This window comes from Crocuta crocuta, unplaced genomic scaffold (assembly GCF_008692635.1).
Source record: "Crocuta crocuta isolate KB4526 unplaced genomic scaffold, BGI_CrCroc_1.0 scaffold111, whole genome shotgun sequence".
Classification (NCBI taxonomy): Eukaryota; Metazoa; Chordata; class Mammalia; order Carnivora; family Hyaenidae; genus Crocuta; species Crocuta crocuta.
In genome coordinates this window covers 4,226,482-4,250,691 of record NW_027527611.1, presented here as the reverse complement: position 1 = coordinate 4,250,691, position 24,210 = coordinate 4,226,482, and the positions used below count along the sequence as shown (strand labels likewise).

Genomic DNA, 24,210 nt, shown 5'->3' with positions numbered 1-24,210 from the left:
TCCCTCATAATCCTGCCCCCAGAGGGAACAGCTCTCTGACTAGAAAGGACCCTGCCCACCCCCACCCCTGCCCCCAGCAGCTACTGGAAATGCATTGTGGGTTCTGATCTTTCAGTAGCGTCACGCATCCCCTAGGCCCCCCTGCAAAATCACTTCTACTTTGTCCTTTGGTGTTTTTTTTCTGCCGAGCGTGTTTACCTGGTTTGCGGTTTTGCATACTTATAAGATATTGCGTTTTCAGTGTCCTGTCCTGTGTCCTGACGCTGGGGGCACAAGTTCTGTGCTGTGACATGGTCGCTCCCCACGGGATGTGCCGCTGCCTCTCGGGTAGGAGCTTCTCATGGAGTGTGAGCCTCCTGTTTACCATTTTCACTTTACAAGCAGCCGTTTTCTCATCAGCATTTTGAAAGCATGGTTTTCATTGGCTGCTTAGCACCATCCAGATGGGTCTTTGTCATCAGGCCCCATGGGCTCTGCCTCTGGTGTTTGCTCTGAACAGAAGTAACGGGGACGCGCAGTCCATTACCTCAAGATGAACGTGTCTAAGGACATTTTCAGACTGGTCCTGTGGACAGAAATTGTCACAACCGGAGACGACGGTGTCAAGTCCCTGAGGACGGCCACCGCCACGTCCGGTTCCCTTGGCGCTCTTCCCAAGGGAAGGACGAGGCACAGTGGCATTTCCTTGTCTTTATTGGCCTTTCGGTTCTGCTTCTGGTCACTGACCTAATGTGTACCTTGTGCCTGTTGCCTTTTGTATTAATTTCTTAAGAAGATATCAAAGTTTGGGCTCTTTTCCGCAAACAACAGTGATGGTGTTGCAGGGACAGGAACACAGCCTGTCTCCGTGCAGCGGATGTGGTCAGACCCAGACCTGGGATGTGCCAGGCCCACGTGTGCACGCGAGGCCCGGCCGAGCCAGCGGCTGTCTCAGCCGTGTCCAGGAAGACATGGAGTCGAGGCCACAGACAAAGGCAGCAGCCGCCACGTGGAGGCACCCATTAGTCATCTGCAGGATGGGGTGAGGCGCAGAATGGTCATAAATCCACACCCTGGAACGTAGATGCTTTTGAATTCCAGTCTGTGGAGGGCCTGCCAGAGCAGGGGATGGCGAGACGTGAGGGCACGGACAGCTGGAGACCCCACGGTAAGTCTCACGTGCCTTTGGTCCCGAGATGGGGCATGCACGAGGTGAGCCCCGTGGGCACTGTCAGTCCGGGAAGTCCATCCAGATGCAGCCCCGCTTTGCCTGTTTCAAGGCACAGAAAGATGTTTCTCACCCGAGAGTGGACACGTAGGACCAAGGTGGCCCCTGTCACGGTGCAGCAGGTGGCGCCGATGGCTGTTGGGCCTTGGTTCCAAGACCTAGGTCTGCCGTAAGACCATATTTGAGGATCTGACTGTGTCCATCTGTGTCCTGTGACCTTGCTGAGCCCGACTCGGCCTAGAGCAGTTGTACAGATTTCCTTACGAGAGGTGGCCCACGAGTCCACATCCTCAGCATTGGGGTCGGGACCGGAGCTGCCAGGTTAACAGCAGGGCGTAGACGTCTGTCGTCTCTCTCCTCTGAGGGTGACGGCGAGGTCAGCTGTGTGCTTTCTGCAGACACCTTTATCAGGTTGAGGGTGAACTTTCCAGTTCTACTTTTTGGGGATTTTTTAAATCGTAAGAATATTGGACTTTGTCAGCTGTTTTTTCTGCATCTGTTGAGATCATGTGGTTTCATCCTTCATCCTATTTGTCTATCACATTGACTAAGATTTTTTTATAAGTAATCCCTACTCTCAGTGCGGGGCTCTGACTCAAAACCGCCGACTGAGCCCACCAGGCACCCGCAGTGCTTGATCTGTGTGCATTACGCCAGCTGCATTGTGAGCTGACACCCTCATTACGTGGTTGGTTGGGTGTGCTGGCGTCAGACGCAGGGTTTTTCGTAAGAGGCCTCAGTCTGCGTGTTGTTCTGCTGTCTGGCTTGGGCACCAGGGTGAAGATGGCCTCTGAGAATGAGCTTGCCCCGAAAGCGGTCCAGCTGCTCTTTCGGGGAAGGGTTTGTGAAGGACTCATGTTAATTCTCCCTTAAACGTTGGGTAGAACGCCACGTGAGTCATGGTAACTGAGAAGCTTCCCCGTTGGAGAACCTGCTCCCTGTCCGAGGAGAAGGCCGCCTGGGTCTGCATGTTTGCCTAGAGCTCCTCTTCCGGGCAGCCTGCACTACAGCACCAGCTGGCACGCTTTCTCCCCAGTCACCGCCAGTGACGTGCCCTCTGAAAACCAGTTTTAAGGGGCAGAAGATTGGGGTGCCTGGGGTGGGGGCTCGGTTAAGTGTTTGACTTCGGCTCAGGTTATGATCTCACAGTTTGTGAGTTCGAGCCCCGTGTCAGGCTGTGTGCTGACAGCTCAGAGCCTGGAGCTGCTTCAGATTCAGTGACTCCCTCTCTCTGTCCCTCCCCACTCATGCTGTCTCTCAAAAAGTGAATAAACATTAAATTTTTTTTTAAAAGAAAAGCAAAAGATCTCACGGTTTATGAAACATAACGTTACTTCCTTTGGGAGCTGTGTGTGCAAATTATGCTCGACCCCACTCCCTCCTCCCCACCTCGGGCACCTTCAGACACTGCGCAGTGACCCATCAGAGGGTCAGGACAGGCACGAGGAAGGCCATCGCCCTGCCTGCCCTGGGCGCCTGCCTGCCAACACCTTCTGGGATGACAGTCCCTGTTTCTGCTCGGTTCTCCATGCACCCTCGCCCGTCTGTTGTACTGCACGGGTGCCTGGCGTGTGGACACCAGTGTCCCCGTGACTGACCTGAGCAGGGGGTCTCGAGCCCAGAGGGCAGCATGGTGGCAGGTGGCCCACAGGCCACCCGCACTGGAAGAAGTGGGTGACCCACCATGTGTCGGTTGCCGTCCTGCCCTCTCACCCAGGGTCAGGCCGAGCCCGCAGGGAGCGTCGCAGCCGAGAACCGGGCTTGTAGCCCTCGGCCAGAGAGGAGCCAGGACGCAGCCCTCCGGGTCACGAGGGTCACATTTCCCTGGGAAGGCGGCTCCTCCAACCAACGCCGCTCTTCTGCTTAGGATGCGACCTGCCACGTCAGATGGGAGGGACCCTCTCGCCTTGTTGTTTCGGTTTTTGGTGTGAAAACATAACTTTTATTTGGTAGCCGTTTTGAGGAATTTGCACAGGTAAATATAACCACTTGTCTACTGTTCAATCTATGCAGAAAACTCCAGTGTCATTTTCAACACCTTAATTTTGGTAAAATACACACAAAATTTATCATCTTAACCACTGGTAAGTGTCCAGGGGCATTAAGTACATCCACATTGTACAGCTGCCACCACTATCCTCTTCCAGAACTTTCCACCTTCCCAGACTGAAACTCTGTCCCCATTAAACTCTGACTTCTGATCCCCAGCCTCTGGCACCACCATCTACTCTGTGTCCATGGATAGCCTACCCTGGATACATACTATACCTAGAATCACACAGCATCTGTCCCTTTGTGGCTGGCTCGTTCCACTTAAAATAATGTCCTCGAGGTCCACCGTGTTGTGGCGGGTGTGAGTTTCCTGACTCGAAGTAATGTTCTGTTGCGTGGATGGGCCACACTTTGTTTTGTTCATCTGTTGACAGACACTGGGTGGCTTCCAGTTTCTGACTGCTGTGAACATGGGTGTGTAAAAGTCTTCTCAAGATTGGGGTGCCTGGGTGGCTCAGTTGGTTAAGCGTCCAACTTTGGCTCAGGTCATGATCTTGCAGTTCACAAGTTTAAGCCCCGTGTCGGGCTCTGTGCTGACAGCTGAGCCTGGAGCCTGTTTCGGATTCTGTCTCTCTCTCTCTGCCCCTCTCCCACGTGCACGCTCTTTCAAAAATATATAATGTTAAAAAAATAAAAGTTTAAGATTCTCCTTTCACTCCTTTGGAAAACACTCAGAAGCAGAATTGCTGGATCAGATGCCAATTCTGTGTTAATCCTGTTTTGAGGAAGTGCTGTACGGTGTCCGAACCGTTTCATGTCCCACCAGCAATGCACAGGTGATCCAGTTTCTCCACATTCATCCCACACTTGTCCTTTTCTGAGGCAGTTGTTTTGCTCCTGTACAATAACCATCCTAATGGGCATGAGGTGGTGGTTTGATTTGGATTTGCGTGTCCCTGATGATGAGTGATGTTGAGCATCTTTTCATGTGTCTGCTGGCATCTGTGTGTTTGGAGAGAGGTCTATTCAAGTCCTCTGCCCATGTTTTAGTGAAGTTGTGTGTTTGTTGTCTGGTTGCAGGAGTTCTGTCTATATTCTGGATACTAACTCCTTACAGGTATGTGACTTGAAGATCTTTCCCCCATTGTGAAGGTTGCCTCCTCACTGTTATGTCCGTGATGCTTATAAGTGGTAATTTGATGGAGCCTATTTCTCTCTCCTCTTGTTGGCTGACCTTCTCATCTCCATAGAGATCACTGACAAATCCAAGGTCATGAAACTTTCTCCCTGCTTTTGCCCATGTCTTTTAGTTTTATTTAGCTTTTATGTTTAGGCATACGGTGGAAGGTAAGGGCCTGACTTCATTCTTCCATGTGTGGATATCTGGTTTTCCGAGCACCATTTGTTGAAAACACTGCCCTTTCCACCACTGAATGGTGTTGGCACCCTTGTCTAAGATCAGGGTGTACGTGAGGGTTTATTTCTGGGCTCTCTGTTCTACTCATTGTTCTCTATTGGCCTAAATGTGTTCTTATGCCAGGACCAAACTATTTTCATTACTGTAGAAATGCAAGCCCCCCTCTCTCTCTCCTAAGAGGGAGAAAGAATCCCAAACAGGTTCCGTGCTCAGCCCAGAGCCTGATGTGAGGCCCAATCCCACGATCCTAGGATCATAACCTGAGCTGAAATCAGGAGTCACTCGCTCAACCAAGCCAGCCAGGTGCCCTTTTGTAATAGGTTTTGAAATCAGGGTATGTGAGTCCTCCAACTTTGTTCTTTTTCAGGATTGTTTTGGCTATTTGGGATCTCTTGAAATTCCATGTAAATTTTACAGTCTTTACTTTATCTGCAAAAAATGCCGTGGGATTTCGATGAGACTGCATTTAATCTATAGATCAGTCTGGTGGTGCTGCCATCTTAATACCAAGTCTTACACCCACAAGCACAGGGTGTCTATGTCTGTGTCTCCTCTAATTTCTTTAAGCCACGTCGTGTAGTTTTCAGGGTACGGTACTTAGCCTCTGTTGTGGAGTTTACTCAAGTATTTTATTCTGTTGCTCTTATAAAATTTTCTTAATTTCCTTTTGTGATTTCTCATTGTTAGTGTATATAAATGAAGCTGTTGTTTTGATACTGATTTTTTATCCTGCAGCTTTCCTGAGCTTGTTTATTATACTTTTTGGTGGTGGTTTTTGGTTTGTTTGTGGTTTTTTTTGGAAGAATCTTTTGGGTATCTACAAATAAGATCATATTACCTATAAACAGATAATTTTGCTTCTTCCTCCAATTGGGATGCCTTTTATTCTTGTCTAATTGCTGTGGCAAAGACTTCCAGTGTGATGTGCACAAGGAGTGGTGAGAGGTCCTTGTCTCGTTCTTGATCTTCAAGGAAAAAGCTCTCCATCTTTGTTAACTGTACGTCCTTTTGTAAGATCAGGCAGATTCCTTCTGAGTTACTGAGTATTTTTTTTGTCAAATGCTTTTTCTCTATCAGTTGAAATCATGTTTTTCCCCTTTCTGTTAACATGTGTGGTAAATTGATTTATCATTCAGTAGACCTTACCCCTTACTGAACGTGGGGGTTGATGTCTGCACTGCTACCCTGGGGCTTCCAGTTTCCTCCTTCCGTTCTGTCACTGTTTGCTATAGGTGTGATTATCAATCTTCTTGCTGAATTCTTAACTGTTTGTTTAAACATGAAGATAATAAAACTATAGGATGTCTGAGATTGACTGTAATGTCTTTGCTCAGTCAGGGGCACCTCGATAAAACAAATGAGATCATCATGAACCAGAAGGGTGGGTACACCCAGGACTTTATACCCAGGCTCAGCAGACCTGTTGTGTAAACACATGGTCTTTGTGGACCATGTGCTCCGTTACCCCCAGACACTCCACCGTGACACCGTGATGCAGGCAGCCTCCCCACGAGGGGCTGTGCCACATGCCAGACGCTGTGGACACAGAAGCATGCGTTTCATAACCTTTCCATATGTCATGCTACAGCATTCTTTTAGGTGTTTCACCATTTAAAAATGTAAAAATAATTCCTGTAGGCCATGCAAAAACAGGTGGTGGGCCAGATTTGGCCAGTAGGCTGTAGTCTGCCAACCTGTTACTTATAGAAGAGAAAAATATGTTTGATATTTTTCCATTTTACTTTTGCAATAAAAAGGTAACAGGCATTTTGAAAAGTAATGTATGTTCATTATAAAAAGCCAATACACAGAAAATTGTAAATGCTACCCATAATTCTATTTGAGGTAATTGTGCATACCTGGATACAGTTTTCCAAGCTTTTTGTTACTTTTGAAGACACAGAAGCTCCCAAACATAAAGTGAAGAAATGTGAGGATGTGGCACTCCCCAGAGTACCCAGCATGAGTGTGTCCGGGCAGATGGAGCCTCCTCTGTGCCCCCAAAGGAAAGCTGGCTTCATGTGCTTCTGTGTGGTGAGCTTGGAGACTCTTGCAGAACAGAAATTCTTGGTGTCTCCAGTTCGCCTATTGACCAGTGTTGAAGTCTCCAGGGAAGAGAATTCGGAAATTCTAGTGATCAAGGGGCAAAAATAACCCACTTCTCCAAACTCCATTGGAGTGAATGGTATTTCCTCTCCACTTCCAGACTCGTTCAGCTTTCTTGAAAATACAGGTAAACTGCACTTTTTAAAATCCTATAAATATTTTCCTAAAACTCTAACACTGATCTTGACTTAGTAAGGAAATTACAGTCAATAGAAGTGATCCCAAAAAGGTAATAATAGATTGTTTGGAAGCCTGAAATTATACACAGCCTCTGTCACCGATGAAAGTATCTCACCTGCAATTCTGAAAAACATGTTAAGACATTAATTTCTAATTGCATACATTTATCCATCCAAATGGACAGCCTTGTTGCACAGCGTGGCTGCTACCAAGGTGGATATGAGAACGTGGACCAAGAGACCAAAGTTTTAAGGGCCTGGCGATGTGATCAGAACCTCTGGAGGCCCGACACCAGAAAACGACTCGGAGTGTCTGGCCCCTGAGTGAGCACGTCCTGATGATGGTGCCCACTGAGGTGGCGGAAAAAGAGCCTCCAGCACAGCGGATCTGCCTCCACCGTTTGGGGAAGCTTAACCCCCTAACTTATATTTAGCATTTACAAGGTTTTTATCAAGCCAACATAATTCATACACCATATCCTGGATTTGAAGAAAAAAGAGCTAAAAAGACCTTTTTCAGCCAAATGGAAAACTCTGCATGAGTAGTTTTGTTGTGCCCTCGATACAGTAATGATTCAGGGGAATCTCATTTTTAGATGTGCATACTGATGGCACTTAAGGTTGAAATATCATGTCTGTAGTTTACGTTTAAATGCTTAAATGAATCCCCTCTTGATGTTGAAAAAATGACTTGGTAGCTGGCTGGGCTGTCAGCTGGCCTGTCGCAGAAAGTGCTTCCTTTTTACATGAAAAGGCAAGAACCACGGTGGAAATCGCCAGCATCGCTGCATGAGCGGCCTTCGATCTGTGGAGAAGGAACATGGCGCTGGTTCAGGCAGAGACGGTGGGTGACCCCACAGGAGACTCTGAGCAAGAGGCCAGGACGCAGACCCTGGAGGCGGAGGAGGCTCATGGCAGAGCCAGAGGTGCCCATTGAGGAGAATGGTTCCATCCCGGCTCCCCCAGAAGGAGACGTGCACGGGGGGGCGGGGGCACACCCTCGAAACCACAGATGTCATCAGGCCGGTGGGTGTCAACCGTCTCACTTACGGAAAGATGCCACCAATGCTTTATTTAGAAAGTAACAAAATATTCGGAAGAGGAAGGGTTTGAATTTAAAGTCTTATCAGCAGATGATGCATCTGATGAGCCTATTTTCACCTCCAGATACAAGCACACACAACCTACCTGCCCCTACCCCGGGCCAGGGTGGCCGGCTGGCCACGGCCACTCATGCGCACGGTGACCTTGTCCCACCTGCATGCGGTGCAGACCCTGGTCTGGACACAGCGTGCGGAAGGCCTTGCTGCTGTTGGTGCCATCACGGTGACTGAGCCACGTCTGTGCCCCCGGGGCCGAGCCAGCACGACTGGAGCGCAGGGGGGCTGCCAGCGCAAGGTGACGAGGCGGGGGAGCCCTGAGGGCACGAGAGGGCCTGCCGAGGCCCCTGCAGAGGGTCACCGGGGTGCCCAGGTGCTCTGATTGCACGGGCACCTGACGGCGGTTACTGAGTGGCCCCTCCGTGGAAGTCCGTGTCTGAGCCAGCCCTGCGGTCACCCCAGGGTCGTAGCGTCTGCAGTCACACTCAGAGGAGCGACAGAGTGACGGTTTCAGTGTTCTCGCAGCCATCCACAAGAGCAGGCGGCTGTCAGTGGCCTGAGGCCACGTGCCTGCCTCATTGCGTGTCTCCTCCCACAGCTTGTTGTTTCAAGTGTCACTGCCTAACTCATAAATGACCTGTTACAGGTACGCACAGGGAGGGGGCCAGGGCCTGTGGCTTGGGACCAGCCCCCTGGTACCTGAGCCATGGCCAGGTGGGGTCCCCTGTGAACCCCTTTACTGAGGATACGCGGCCTCTGTGTGGCCCAGACCGGGCCTGTGAATGGATTCTGTGGGAGCCCAGCTCCGGGGCACTGATGTCTGGAACCAGCAAGGGGGGACCTGGGGGCAGAGACCTGCGCAGAGCCAGCCAGACAGCGGACGAGCCCTCCGCGGCCGGCCAGCCCACATGTGGACGGGGGCAGACGGCTCCCCAGCTCCGGGGAACGCTCGGAAACGCCTGACGCTGCCTCCACTGTGCCCGAAGCCCACCCCAGGGTTCAGCTCCTCACCCAGGGGACGGTGGTGAACACTTACTGCAAAGTACCCCAGGGTTAGAAAGGTGGTCCTAGCCAATTAGTCTTCAAGGCTTACCGAGTAGTGCGCCATCCGGTCCTGGTCTTTTGTTCAGGCAAAGAAATACCCGCTGAGGAAGCAGCAGAAAACCCAGAAAGCCGCATCGTATCAGTGGCTACAAGTAACCGGGCAAAGGGAGCGGGCGGAGGAAGCCCCCTGGACGCACGAGGACCCCTGCACCACAGGCAGGTTTGGGGGGCAGCCGGGGAGCATGCACTTGGGCCCGACCTGGGGGAGCCACCCCAGGGGTGAGGCAGGGCGTGGACGACCGGGGTGACGGGACTTGGACTGGCCCTCCGTTGAGACAACGAAGGGACACTCCAGAGGCTGAAACCACCGCTCAGGACGCCTGTGGTAAGGAAAGCCGTGCCCCCTGACCCTCCCTGAAAGTGCCTGTGCCCTGAGACCCACGGCTGTCCCTCCGCGTTGCTTCCCCAGCTCTTGAGGTATGTACCTGACTCCTCAGACACGGGCCATTTTCCCAGAGACTTGTGTCTTAAGGGCGGTAATCTTTTAAAAAGATAAAGGTGCTGGGTCCGTTGAAGCATCCAATTTCAGCTCAGGTCATGATCTCACAGTTAGTGGGTTCAAGCCCCGCGTGGGGCTCTGTGCTGACGGCTCAGAGCCTGGAGCCTGTTGCAGATTCTGTGTCTCCCTCCCTCCCCCCAGGCGCTCTCTCAAAGATAAGCACTTAACTGATTAAGTAAAACTCCTGTTGCCAGATGTTCCTGATGCTTAGCTGCGTGAAGGGAACACTTGCTTATCAGAGCTCTGTATCTTTAAGCCCTAGAGCACGCACGCCCCTCCCCTGCGCACAGGTGCAGGGACCTGGCTCCTCCGAAGACTGAGGGGGACAAAAGGCAGTTCAAATATGCAAAAGATACATCTTGAAAACTTACTTAGGTTGAAATTGGCAGCTATTTATGAAAAAGTCTACATGTACTGTTTGTTTGCATTTTAAAATGAGGTTTAAGGTATCAAGAAAGAAAAGTGCCGTTAGCTTTAAGTGGTTAAAGTCCCCGTAAGCATTCGCCTTGGGTAGACCCCAATAGTCATGCAAACTAATAATGAAAGAGGAAATGTTTTTTAAAACCTCAGCATTAAGAACGAATTCTAACTTTCTTTGAAGCCGCTCACTTTCCCTTAAAAAACCAGCCACAGTGGGAGCACAGACCACTTGCTCTTTACACAGTGAAGGTGCGTGTTCACAGGATGCAAACAAAACCCCACATCAAAACCACGTCCTTCGAAACCTGTGAACTGCACAAAGTTGCTTTGGTAAATTCTATCAAGGAAAAATACTTTTCTCCCAAAGCACATCAATAAATATATTAAAAACCACAAACATATTCATTTAATCTGACACAACAGAAGAAGAGTTTATTTCTACAGTAATCTTTGCAGACAGGAAAAATGATTTTCTAGTGCATATTCTACTTCCCATCTGGCTTTGTCTTCAGATTTTAGAAACAACGTTACAGAGGAGGAGGGTGCCGACCCCGCGTCACAGACTTCCGCAGAGGTGAGTGACAGGCACTTAGCATCCCCCGGCATGACTCGGCCGCAGCCCGCGGGGGGCAGACACACCTGCTCCCCCCTCCCCCCAGGAGGCAGCTTCGTGGAGCCTTGGACACAGTGTTTATTTCCCGGGGCCTCAGCTCCCGCTGTACAATCCTTGCATAAATCTGCCACCGTGGGCACGGCTGGAGGGGACATGGTGGTGGCCTAGCTACTGCCCCACTTACCTGAGGAAACAAGGCTTTCCCTGCAACACGAACGCCCCCCCGCCCCCGGCACTACAAGGTTCCCGCGCAAACTGGACTAAACGCCACTAAAACCTTTCCCCCTTCCCAGACTCGGTCAGGTAAGCTGCTCATTACCACACGATGGATGAAAGACGGCTACATGGACGGAGGACAGACGGACACTGTTCCCCCTCGGGAGTCCTGACATCAGGCCAGCGTGGTGACCCCCAAGGAGGTTAAATGAGCAGCACGGAGGAGGACAGTGTGTTTCACAAGAGGTATGCACAGTGTAAGTGGAGGTTTGTTTTTAACCCAGAAAACCCCTCTGCTTTTTCTTTAAACCACATTAGCTCAGACAGACTGGTGAGCCGCCTGCCGCGGAGACGCGCGCAGCCTCTGTTTGAACACCAGACTCCCGCACATCACAGAGAAGAGGCACTTGCAGTGTTTTATACAGTTTTAACTCTATCAGCAACTTAGCATCTGCCAAGAGTATCCAGTCACTAAAACTGATCCACGCTTTATGGTTCCTTAACCTGCAATCAGAGGATGTGAAGATCAAGATGCGCAAGTTCGGGACCTGGGAGACGACGCACACCTGGTCACCACCCAGCACACGGGACGCCGCCTCCCAGGGCACGAGATGAAGATGTGTGCGCGTGATGGCGTTTCATGCTTGACCAAATGTAGCCTTTGCTTTTCCAGTATTTAAAATGAGAGAAAGTTTAATTTGCCCGGTTAAACGAAATTGAACGTAACCTCTGGAAGATTCATTTCACGCCTGGATTACAGCTTCCTGCTGAGAAGAGAGGACGTCACAGGTGCCACATGCGAGGGGCAGGGGACACGGCGAAGCCTGTACGAGGCGGCTCCATGGATGGGCACCACGGCGTGGGGGCCCCACTGTCCACACGGCAAGGACTGAATGACTCGACCCGAACAGACATGCTGGGAAGCCGCAGACCAAGAGCCCACGCACGACCGGAGGGGACACGCAGGTGCCACTGGGGTCCGCAGGCCCTTCCCGGGGGCGGTGCGCCCACAGGTCACTCCAGCTCCTCCCAGTCATCTGTCAGGTGGCCTCTGCTCTGCCGTCGGATGCCCACCAGCTTCCCGGCCGAGCGGAGGCTCCAGCGAGAGCTGTTCGCGGAGCTTGCCAGGCTGGTGTACTTGCTGCAGCCGCCGGCGCCCTCCTCCCAGCCCGGCCCGGACGGACGGCTGCTCGCGGGGTCACCCGGCTCGGCGCTCACGTCCTCCAGAGCGAGTCGGGGAGGCTCCCAGCCTTCAATCTCATCTGGCTTCTTAGACTGTATGTTTTGTTTTAAACTCAGATTGTCCCAAAATCCCGATTTCTTCTCTGTCTTCAGCTCTTCTCTCAACCGTAAGTTAGCTCTGCGGGAGACAAGATGGGCAAGTGTTGGTGACCGTGGCCTTTGGGGCCTCAAGAAGTGTCTGCTGTATACACAGAACACTCCTGGGAAAACTTTTCAGTGATTTAGAAAGTAACCACAAATCTATTGTGTAAAATTTTAGTTAACGTTAGTAAAGAGATTTAGTCCCTAGGTGTCGGAGAAGCCGAAAGTGTATTTTAAGATGCCACGCCGGGCAGCACGCAGGAAGGGTGCTAGCTCTCACACAGCGAGGCACTCGAGAATCCGAGCAAAGCAGGTAACAGGAGGTAACACTATGGGGATGAACATTCCAGTTATCAAATCCACCTTCAGCAGGCCTTATCCCAGGTAGCAGGCGAGTCTGAAGCACCAAGTGGGAATTCACTGAACACCATGCCTGTGAGGACAGGACACCGCAGTGTGGAGGCCGGCCCTGGGCACCAGGATGTGGACCGAGGGGACCCACGCACACAGCCCGGCCAGGGGAGTGTGCGCAGAAGTCATGGCCGTGGTGCTGCCCAGGCGCCTCGAACAAGTGCTTGGTCTGTGGTCAGGCTCGCAGAGACTTCCCTCCAGTCAGACGTGCTGTCAGCAATTGCTGTTGCTGAATTTATATTTTCATGTTTAAATATACTTTTAAAACTTTCAGTTATAATAAACAATGTGTCAGCTTAAATATATTCAATTTCCAAACTCTTTTACAGTTCACCAATCCTTTGCATTTTTAACTTTTTTTCCTTGATTCTCTGAAGCTACAGCCTCTCCAGCATGGCTGCAGGCCCCTTGAAGGCTAACGTGTTCCACTTACAAGTCTGAGTTCAAGAGCTCGTTTGAGAAACACCGTCTCTCATGTTTCCATAATCTCTAGCTCCCTTGTGACCTTCTCCCAGAAAAACATTTTACTTACTTTTTGTCTCCTGAACGTCAAAATTAGTACAACCCACTTCTGTCTACTCCCTGGGGAAGGAAACCCTATCTGCCCGCAAGAGGGAAGGACGGACCACGGTTTCGAGGTGATGTCACCTACAGCACCTGCCTCCCTGGAGGCCATCGCACTTGAACCCACGGAGACTTACCCTTTGGACTTGGGGGATTTACATCTTTCAAGCAGGTGCTGTTCATCGTCCTTATTAAACAGAGAAGTCACTTCCTTCCAGCCTCGGAAACTTGCTCCCTGAACCTAATTAAAAGTTAGAGAAAGATCAGATCTGAGGTAGTAAATGAACAGTAACCGTGGAGCTTTAAGGTAGAAAAGGAACCAGCACGGCCACCCTTCCTGCTCCGTGTCTGCACCCGTTCAGGTCCCCCTTGCTGCCTGTGACTGCAGAAGTCACACACACCACTGGCACGTCCAGGCTGCCAGGGATGCTCTCCCACGCTCTGGAACAGGCTGGCCATACCTGGCACCGTGGATTCAAAGGTTTGTGTTAATACGAAGAAAGGAATGGAGGGCGAGGAAGGTCCCCTGAGCAGGTGCCAGCTGGGCCTGGGCTTCTCCTTGCGTGAGGAAGCAGAGGGGGACTTCCAGGGGCAGGCCGTGCTTTCGGACACTTTGACGTTAGATACGTAATGTAAAATGAAGCAGCCATGGACACTGGACCAAGAGGGTGCATGATGGCCATGGCTTCTGACGGTATCCAGGAACAGGGAAAACGGCTTATTAACTAACCTGCCGAGTGACCCAAAGACCCGACGCCCCAGGAGCCCCGAGGGGGTGGGTTTTAGCTGGTCAGGGCTGCCCTGTGGGAGAGCCACTCTCGATGGAAGAGGCCTTCTTACAGTGTTCAGATGAGCTGGAGATGGCCACAGTGGCGGGGGGGGTTGGGGGGGCGGGAGGGGACACGTGAGCCAGCAGCAGTGCTGTCCAGTCCCGGGGACCTCTTTGTTCTCAGCTTCCCTATCGACACATATATCAACGAAATTTCCATTTGTAACTTTGCAGTCTTTCTCCCACGTGCCCCAGACATTCCTCCAGGAAGGTCAGAGTTCACGGGCTCATTCTGTGGGACATCAAATCCTTGTAAGTTCAAAGATCGGTCGAAGACCTGGGTTCAGGCAATGAGGAAGAGAGGTCTCTGCGCACAGGTGACACTGGAAGTGGCAGAAGTCACATGGAACTACACAGATGATAAATGGCAGCAGGACTGCAAAGCAGAGGAGCCTGCGGTGAGTGACCGTGACTCGGCGGGGCGGACGGAACTGTGTACAGCCACAGTGGGCCAGGCGCTCGGCTCTGTGGGCCTGATGCCCGTGCGACAGACTGAGCTCTGACCACAGTGGTCGAAAACTAGACCAAAAAAGGAGGAAAGTGAGAAACTCAGGAACACCTGCAAATTAAAAACCATTCTTCTGAACAACCAATGGATCAAAGAAGTAAAAAAATCTTGAGGCAAACAAAACTGGAAAAACAACACACAGAAGCCTGGGGGCTGCAGCAGAAGCTGTCCTAAGAGGAAGCTCGTGCAGAAACCAGAAAGATCGCAAGTAAACAACCTAACGCTGTGTTCAAGGCACTATAAAAAGAACTGGGCCCAAAGTTGGCAGAACGCAGTAAACAGTAAAGATTAGAGGAGAAATAAGTGAAATACAGAACAAGAAAATAGAAAAGATTTACAAAACTAAGAGCTGATTCTTTGAAAACAGAAACCGGATAGATCTTTAGCTAGACTCACCCAGGAGCCATGGGAACAAAATATGTTAATGAGACGTGGCACTAATAGGTTGTGAATACAGAGTCATGAGAAGCTATGAATGACATATGCCAACAAACTAAACAACCTCGGAAAAATGGGTAAATTCTTAGAAACATACGACTTACCAAGACTGAATGAGGAAGAAATAGAAAATGCGCAGAAACCATTTCTACGAAGGACACTGAATCAGTAATTAAAGTCTCCCAAGGAAGGAAAAGCCCTGGGACAGTTGGCTTCACTGGTGATTCTACCAAACTGTTCCAAACTCACTTTACAAGAAGGCCAGCATTATCCTAACAAACAGCAGACCAGAAAAGGACACTTCAAGCAAAGAAAATTATGGGCCAGTATCCCTGGTAAATACGGATGCAAAAATTCTCAATAAAATACTAGCAGACCAAAGTTCAGCACATGTAAGACTCCTTCACCAAGGTCAAGTGTAATTTATCCCTGGGATGTGAGAATGGTTCAACTAAGCAAGTTAATGAACACAGTCCTTCATAAATGAAAGAATCAAAACACTCTTATTTCAATAGATGCAAAAAACTATTTGACAAAATGCAACACCCATAAATGATTAAAAACTCAAATTAGGTAAAGAAGGAACAGAACAACAGAGTAAAGGTAATAAATGACAAGCCCACAGCTAACATCACATTCAGTGGTGAACAACTGGAATGCTTCTCTCAGATCAAAAACAAAACAAGGATGCCCCCCACCCATTCAACCCAGCACTGGACATCCTGGCCAGGGCAACCGGACTAGGAAAAGAAGGGGCATCAGAAACGGAAGGGAATATGTGAAACTGTCTCTGTTTGCAGAATACATGATTTTATAAATAGAAAAGCCTAAAGACTCCAGCAAACCAATGTCCGGTCTAATCCATGACTTCAGTGTATCTCCAGTGTGCAAATTCATATTCAAAATTCAGTAGCCTTTCTTTACATTAACAGTGAATTTTCTAAAAAATGCTCCCATTTACAGTAGCATCAAAAATGATAAAATGCTAAAGAATAATTCATCAGGTGAAAAGCTCTACACTGAAAACTTACAAGACACTGGTGAAAAAGACAGAAATAAATGGAGAAGTATCCTNATTCATATTCAAAATTCAGTAGCCTTTCTTTACATTAACAGTGAATTTTCTAAAAAATGCTCCCATTTACAGTAGCATCAAAAATGATAAAATGCTAAAGAATAATTCATCAGGTGAAAAGCTCTACACTGAAAACTTACAAGACACTGGTAAAAAAGCAAAGACAGAAATAAATGGAGAAGTATCCCATGTTCATGGACTCCAGTGATCCTGTCAAAATCTCCATACTTTCCAAAGCTGACTACACATTCAGTGAGATCCCTCAACGATTCCAATGGTATTTTTTTTAACAAACAAAAAAAATCCTAAAAATGTGTATGAAACCACAAACGACCCCAAGTAGCCAAAAACCACAAAGAAAGAAAACATGGGAAGCCCCATGCTCCCGGATTATGAAGCTGTGGTGACCCATACACCACAGCACTGCACTGGCAATGACACAGGGACACACAGACACAGGGAACGGAACCAAGAGCCCAGAAATAAACCCACAGTCACCTAGTACCTAACGAGAGCCAGTAACAGTGTAGAAAAGACAAGTTTCCTCAGTAAATGGTGTTGGAAAAACTGGACCACTGTCTTACAGCACTCATAAAAGTAACTAGAAATGGATTAAAGAATTTAAGACTGGAAAACCATCCGGGACACCTGGGTGTTTCAGCTGGTTGAGCATCCAACTTCGGCTCAGGTCATGATTTCACGGGTTTGTGGGTTTGAGCCCTGCATGGGGCTCTGTGCTGACAGCTCAGAGCCTGGAGCTGCTTCCGATTCTGTGTCTCCCTCTCTCTCTGCCTCTCCCCTGCTCACGCTGTCTCTCTCTCTCTCTCTCTCTCAAAAATAAACATTGAAAAAATGTTTGAAGGAAAAAAAGACTGGAAAGCTGTAAAGTTCTAGGAGAGAACAGCACAAAGCCCCTCAATGTGGGTCTTGATGATTTTTGAGTGTGACACCCAAGGAAGGCACAAGCAACACAACGGGGACCAAACCACAGAGTTTGTGTGGAACAAGCGACCAACAAAGTGAAAGAACAGCCTGCAGAATAAGGAAAAAATATGTGCAAACCATGTAGCTGATAAGGTGGTAATATCTAAAATCTATAAAGAACTCTACCTTAGTAACAAGAAAACAATAACCCTATTTTAAAATGGGGAAAAGATAAAAACAGGAATTTTTCCAGAGACATGTACACACTAAGGTGCCCACATCACCCTCACCAGAGAGAAATGCGGCACACCTGTCACAATGGCTGGATTCAAACACCAGGAACTGCAGGTGCTGGTGAAGATGGGGAGAAGCTGCAGGCGGGGAGGCACCGGGTGCAGCCACCGTGGAACACAGTGCGGAGCTCTGTCCAGTGATGGAAAACGGCACTACCGTGTGACCCAGCATTCCACTTCTGGGTATTGATTCCAAGGAGGCAAAAACTGCATCGAAGGGGCATCTGCACCCGCGTTTTCAGAGCAGCAGCATTCACAAGAGTCGAGGTAAGGAAATAACCCGGTTTCCACAGACATGTGAAGGAAACGTAGTACACACGAACAAGGGAATGGGATTCAGCCACAAAAAAAGAAGTCCAGTGACAATGTGGCTGGACCTCACAGAAGTTACGCCAACTGAAAACTTAAATACTATAAAATCTCACTTATTAGTGTCATCTTAAAAAGCTCAACGAAAAGAACAGATCTGTGGATACCAGAGGCACAGTGAGGGGTGTGCGTTGGAGGAAGGGGGTCAAACGGTATAAACCCCTGGCTGGGAGACAGGAAGGGCTGGGGTGTCCTGTACAACCCAAGGACCATCGCCGCCTCTGCGGTGTGACACGCTGGAAACCGTCCTTAGATCCTAAGGGCTCCTAAGAAAAAACGTTTGTCTTTTTTCGGTGTCTACGTGACAGGATGTCCACTGTGCCCATGACTCGTGCCCAGCCAATGCGCCTGCAGCCACGTCTCCATACACTGAGAAATAAAACCGCCTCTTTGGTCAGAATATAGATCCTTATCCAACCAGATTAAACTCCCCAAAGTGTCAGCCCTCCAATTTCAGGGTCTCAATTCATAATCTTAAAATTTTAAACAATATGTCCCCAAGTTACTTGAAAATCAAGTACTTGAAGTGCTTTACTTACCCAAACGCAGCAAGTGCAAACTCATCTCAAACTTCCCAGCATCTTGAGCAACCCAGAAGCACCTATTGTTCACAGTATGTAGGAAGCAGTGGCTACTGTCCCCAAGGGCCTCCGGCAACTCTTGGTCCAAAATGTACCGACACACAGATTTCCCCGCAGCAAGAAAAACTACAGTAAAACTGAATGGTGATGGGGGCACCTGGGGGGCTCAGTTAAGTGTCTGACTCTTGATCTCGGCTCAGGTCTTGATCTCATGGTTCGTGGGATCCAGCCCTGTGTTAGGGTCCGTGCTGACAGTGCAGAGCCTGCTTGGGACCCTCTCTCTGCCTCTCCCCTGCTCACACACACACATTCACGCATTCTCACTCAAAATGAGCCTAAAAAATCCTGAATGTTGATGAATGAGCCACACCATTTCAACGGTGAGGACAAAGGGAATACTGTACCACACTACCTCTGAAAACCAGGACCTAATGCGGGGACCCTCAAGAAGATGACACCACATGCTGTCCGTCCCACGTACAGCACAGAACCTGTGGCTCTGGTCCTGTCCGGATCCTGTGTAATGTCAGCACTTTAATAAAAGTGATTAAACATGGGGCGCCTGGGTGGCTTAGTCGGTTGAGCGTCCGACTTTCGCTTAGGTCATGATCTCGCGGTTCGTGGGTTCGAGCCCCGCATCGGGCTCTGTGCTGACTGCCAGCTCAGAGCCTGGAGCCTGTTTCAGTCTGTGACTCCCTCTCTCTCTGACCCTCCCCTGCTTATGCTGTCTCTCTCTCTCTCTCTCTCCTAGAAATAAAAAAAATAAAAAAAAAAAAAAGTGATTAAACGTGTGGACTTTTTAAAGGTATTTAAGTTCATAGGTCAGGGGAGAAGATTAAAAATTGTTACTACGTCAGGTATCCCAGTATCTTATTAGGAGATCAGTGTTGACAGTAATTATACAGTGAGAGAGTTCAGGGTCAGTCACTAGTCACCGGGTGTTAAGGTGTGTGACCCAGTGTGTGACCTGGTGCAAGTGACTTCTGTACACGGACCCACAAGTGCTCTCACGCCCAGAACTGCTTGCACGTTAAGTGCATTTCCTGGTGTAGACACAGGAACCTGACGACCACATTTCCAGCCAGAGCAGGTTGTATGCAGGGCTCCCGGAATGCCCCTGCACGGAGGGGAGGGGAGGGGAGGGGAGGGGAGAGCAGGGGAGGGTGGCAGGGCTGTGGGAACCTCCCCAGAGCCTCTGCTTGGCCTCAGCACTAGCCAGCACGCCCTCACTCTGCCGGAATCTACTCTGAGTGGCCCCTGTGGGATCGGGCACCAGCTGCTGCATCTCACAGAACATGGGGCCACCACCAGGCCGGGGTCCGGTTATGACGTCACTTTAACAGACATCGTCTTCAGACCATTCTAAATCTGAGGACTCATGATACTCGTACGTTTACACACCCAGAGGTTATTGAGACACTGGTAATCCTGGAGAAGACAATTTCATCACCCAGTGCAGGCCTCTAGGTCACACTGTGAGTCCATAGCCCCGGCCCTCTAGAGCTGTCGGGGCCATGGGGACAGTTCTGACGGGGACACTCAGCAGCCCACAGGATGTGTGGGTTGAAGACACCTTGGAGGGACATCGTCCGACTTCTGTAGTGGAGAGAAACTCAGAGGCCACACCGGGGAGGCAGAGACGTGGCCTTCCCAGCAGAGGGAGGGGCTGGGCCAGCGTGAGGCTGACAGGGGTGGCCTGGTTCCTGAGCCCTGTCTGTCCCCTGTCCCACCCGAGGGACCAGATGACATGCAGACCCAATGGCAGTGGTGACAAGCATCCCTCCTCTGCTGAGGGCATGTGGCTAAGCACACAGTGGGGGGGAGAGCGAGACAGATCACTCCCCTCCAGAACAAGGGACCACTGGCTGTCGTGCTGGAGAACCGGCCTCCACACACCCCCCCAGGAGCCCCAAGGGCCTCCACAACCCCCCCCCGCCATGGGCAGCACACGGGCCTCTTCCAGCCGGGCACCCGCTGACAGCCCTCCTTGGCCAGGCTGGCGCTGAGCGGGATTGGCACACAGTCCTGAGACCGCAGGAGCTCCCCAGGGGCCCGCAGTTCAAAGGGACTCATAACTACAGGGCCCAGGAGCTGCAGGCGGCCGCTCACTCTGAGGTGCGTGGTCCCATGGCCACACCCGGGGACAGGGTGCATGCACATAAGTGCGCACGAGCCCAGGACCAGGAGGCGTGTGTGCCGCCCGTCACCAGGGACACTGTGGCCCGTGTGGTCACTGGCACAGCAGAGTGCACGTCTCTTCTTTCACAGCAAGCATCCACGTCAGCTCTGAACCGTTCACGTGGGCGGAAGGGAAGACAGAGTCCTGGGATTCAGGGGAAAGCACACCTGTGTGTGTGGACAAAGCCAGTGAACGAGAAGACACACTCTACAGTCCCAAAGGGGGTGCAAACCTAATGCCTGGCAGCAGAGGGCGCAGCGAGACAAAGCGTGGTACGTCGCACCCAGCTAGAAGGGGCCACGCGTGAGGCCACAACACTGCCTCAAAAAGGCAGATTGCCAACAGCCGCGAGCGGTGGGATCACGTGGACGTGCTCACGTGCGTGCCCGGATGGGGCCATCTTCGCAGAGACCATTCAGGTTTTTATGTATTCACACGTCTTTCAGGCGTGGCTCTGTGGCGCCACCAGCCCCAGAAGGGACGAGCTGGTTGGCTGGCAGAGGCTCACTGTTCCCCTCTGAGCATCTCCGTTTGGGCGGTCAGACAGACAGACCGACCGCAGACAGAGCGGCCTCCCCAGCACCTGCCCCTCACAGTGCGGGCGGCTGGGCGGGCAGAGCTGGGCCCAGGTGAGGGCCCACGTCCTCCTGGGGCGCAGGCAGGGTCCTCCCTGGGTCCCCAGGTGGAGGGAGGGCCCTCACCCCATCATGGAGGCCGCACGCTCACGACTTCCCCGGCTGCTGACCCGCCCCGCTGGTGCTCGGGTTTCACCGAATGAAATCGGGCGGACACGGACACCGAGCCCACGGCACTAGCGTACGTGTAATCCACCAGAAACTTGTGTGTCTTGAGCTGCCGAACTAAGACCTGGTAACTTGGCGTTGCTCTCGGAGCCACAAGGGCGGCAAGTAGTGGAGTCACTGTTTTCTCCCTTCTCTCCGCGGAAGACGGCCTGACGCCATCCCGGCCGGCTGCACGGAAGAGGGAGCCATTCACTCCGAGTCACATCAGAGCTCCCGCCACATAAGGAGACCCGCCCAGGCTCCCACCCCAGCAGCCGATCTCGGCCCCTCTCACCTGAGCGAAGGGACAGGAGAGAGGGTGCAGGGTGCCCCCCACGCAGCGAGCGACACTCAGAGGACCCAGGAGTGAAAGACAGGCCGGGTCGTCCGCACGGCCTGTCCTCCGGTCCGTAAGCACGCACAGCGCACCAGGAAGGCCGGGAAGATGGGGAGCAGGGGGCGAACCAAGACGCAGGCGAGGACGCGGAAAGGACAGCAGATGTTACCGAGGAGACACGAAGACCAACGGGAGGAGAACCGCGCGCGGGAGAGAAAGGGTTGGGGCAGAGAGGTAAACACACAGCGTCCGGATGCCGGCTTCACAAGGACACGCGAGGCAGCGGGAACGCCACCCACAGCAGCACCCTGCACAGAACAAATACTCTTCTCGAGCCCACACGCACGTGCGTGGGGACAGAGGACAGCACTCTGTGCGCATCCGTGGAGAAGGGGCGGTTCCAGGAGCGTGGCAAGAGCCCACGTTGCCAGCTCGCTTCTGGGCAGCAGCGGAGGCCAGAGCAACGCGTCCAAAGGGACAGTAACTGTGTGTAGAATTTTGCGCACTCCCGTGACACGTAAAAGCAAAAAACCCACGGGAAATAGGAGCCTCTTTCCGACAGTGGAAAGCATCTCGCATGCAGCGGAGAAGCTCGTCCTGCCAGCGCTCGGCACTAAACCGCCAGGGCAGGGAGGGGACCGCTGGCCACACAGAGACACGCAGAGCGAGTACTAAACCTGGAAGCATGGGATCCGGTATCCCGAAGAATAGCTTAGAACGTTAAAAGTGATAAAGTCTGGAAAGCAGAAATTTTGGTGGAGAGAGAACAAGTTGAGAACTGCTGCTTTTACTTATAAGGTTATAGTTCTTTTTGAATTTGAAAACTAGAAAGCAACACTAGGAACAGTGGCCGTATCCAGTGATGACATCCAATGACCGCTCCCAGCCTGGAACTCCGGCAACACAAAGAAATAACAGGCTTCCAAACTGACAAGGAAGAAGTAAACTTTTACCATTCGCACATGACAGGCTACTCTATGTAGAAAACCCAAAAGACTCCACCAAAAAAACAGCTACAACTGATAAAATGAATTCAGTAAAGTCACAGGATACAAAATCAACATAAAGAAATCTGTACCAATAAATAAAGCAGCAAAAACATAAATTAGGAAAATAATTCCATTTACAAATACACCAAAAATAATAAGATACCCAGAACTAAACGTAACCAAAAGAGGTAAAAGATCTGGAAACTATGAAACGCTGCTGAAAGAAACTGAAGATAACACAAAGAAATGCAAGGACATCCCATGCTCATGGATTGGAAGGACAAATGTTAAAATGTTCATGCCACCGAAAACAATCTACAGAATTAATGCAATCCCTATCAAAATACCAAGAGCATTCTTCACAGAGCTAGAACAAACAATCCTAACATTTGTACAGAACCACAGAAAACCCCAAATAGCCAAAGAAATCTTGAAAAAGAAAAGTAAAGCTGGAGGCATCACGATTCGGCTTCAAGTTATATTACAAAGCTGCGGCGATCGAAACAGTAGGGTACTTGCACAGAAATAGACACTAGATCAATACAATAGAATAGAAAACCCAGAATGGATCCACAACTCTATGGTCAACTCATCTTCGACAAACCAGGAAACAATTTCTGATGGAAAAAAGACAATCTCTTCAACAAATGGTGTGGGGAAAACTGGAGGGTGACATGCAGAAGAATGAAAAACTGGACCACTTTCTTTACACCATGCACAAAAATAAATTCAAAATGGATGAAAGACCTAAATACGAGGCAGAAAACCATCAAAATCCTAGACGAGAACACAGGCAGCTACCTCTTTGACACTGGCCACAGTAACTTTACTAGACAAGCCTCCGTAGGCAAGGGAAACAGAAGCAAAACTAAACTCTCGGGACTGTATCAAAATAAAGAGCTGCTGCCCAGTGAAGGAAACAAGGAACTAAAAGGCAACCTACGGAATGGGAAAAGGTATTTGCAAGTGATGCAGCCAATAAAGAGTTAGTATCCACATACATGAGAAATTTATCAAGGACACCTGGGTGGCTCAGTCAGTTAAGTGTCCAAGTCTTGATGTCAGCTCAAGTCATAGTGTCGCCATTATGGAGTTGGAGCCCTGCATCAGGCTCTGTGCTGACAGTGCACAGCCTGCTTGGGATTTCTCTCTCAATCTCTCTCTCTCTCTCTGCCCCTCCTTGGCTTGCTCTCGATAGATAGATAGATGATAGATAGATAGATGATAGATAGGTAGGTAGGTAGGTAGATAGATAGATAGATAGATAGAAAGAAAAAGAAAGATTTATGAAACTTGATATCCAAAAAACAAAGCAATTAAAAAATGAGAAGACATGAATAGACACTTTTCCAAAGACGATATATAGATGCCAACAGACACATGAAAAGATGCTCAACATCACTCGTCATCGGGGAAATACAAATCAAAACTACAATGAGATACCACCTCACACTGGTCAGAAGGGCTAAAATGAGCACCACAGGAAACCAACGTTAGCGAGGACGTGGAGAGAAAGGAACCCTCTTGCACTGTTGGTAGAAATGCAAACTGGTGCAGCCATAATATTGAGGGTGCTCAAAAAGTTAAAAAATACAACTACTTGATGATTCAGCAATTGCACTAGATACTTACCCAAATTCAAAAATGCTAATTCAAAGGGATACATGCACCTGGCTGTTTGTAGCCACGTGGTCTACAACAGCCGAACTATGGAAGCAGCCCATGTGCCCATTGCCTGATGAGTGGGTGAACGTG

At 50.2% G+C, this 24,210-nt stretch overlaps 2 protein-coding genes across 4 annotated transcripts in view; one reads left to right on the top strand and one right to left on the bottom strand.

Annotated features, from left to right (window-relative positions):
• Window positions 1-9,639, top strand: part of FBXO25 (F-box protein 25) — a 72,317-nt gene extending 62,678 nt beyond the window's left edge. The window contains exon 11 of one of the 3 annotated variants that reach the window (XM_077771667.1): window positions 9,132-9,639. In XM_077771667.1, the coding sequence (XP_077627793.1) occupies window positions 9,132-9,353 (222 nt within the window). In that variant the 3' untranslated portion in view covers window positions 9,354-9,639. The remainder of the gene's footprint in view (window positions 1-9,131) is intronic. The other 2 variants (XM_077771661.1, XM_077771688.1) reach the window with 2 other exon arrangements.
• A 786-nt stretch (window positions 9,640-10,425) lies between these two features.
• TDRP (testis development related protein) overlaps window positions 10,426-24,210 on the bottom strand; it is a 54,204-nt gene continuing 40,419 nt past the window's right edge. Inside the window, exons 5-6 of the mRNA XM_077771930.1 lie at window positions 13,289-13,392; window positions 10,426-12,213 (exon numbers count right to left, since the gene is read on the bottom strand). Coding sequence (XP_077628056.1) covers window positions 11,868-12,213; window positions 13,289-13,392 — 450 coding nt within the window. The 3' untranslated portion in view covers window positions 10,426-11,867. The remainder of the gene's footprint in view (window positions 12,214-13,288; window positions 13,393-24,210) is intronic.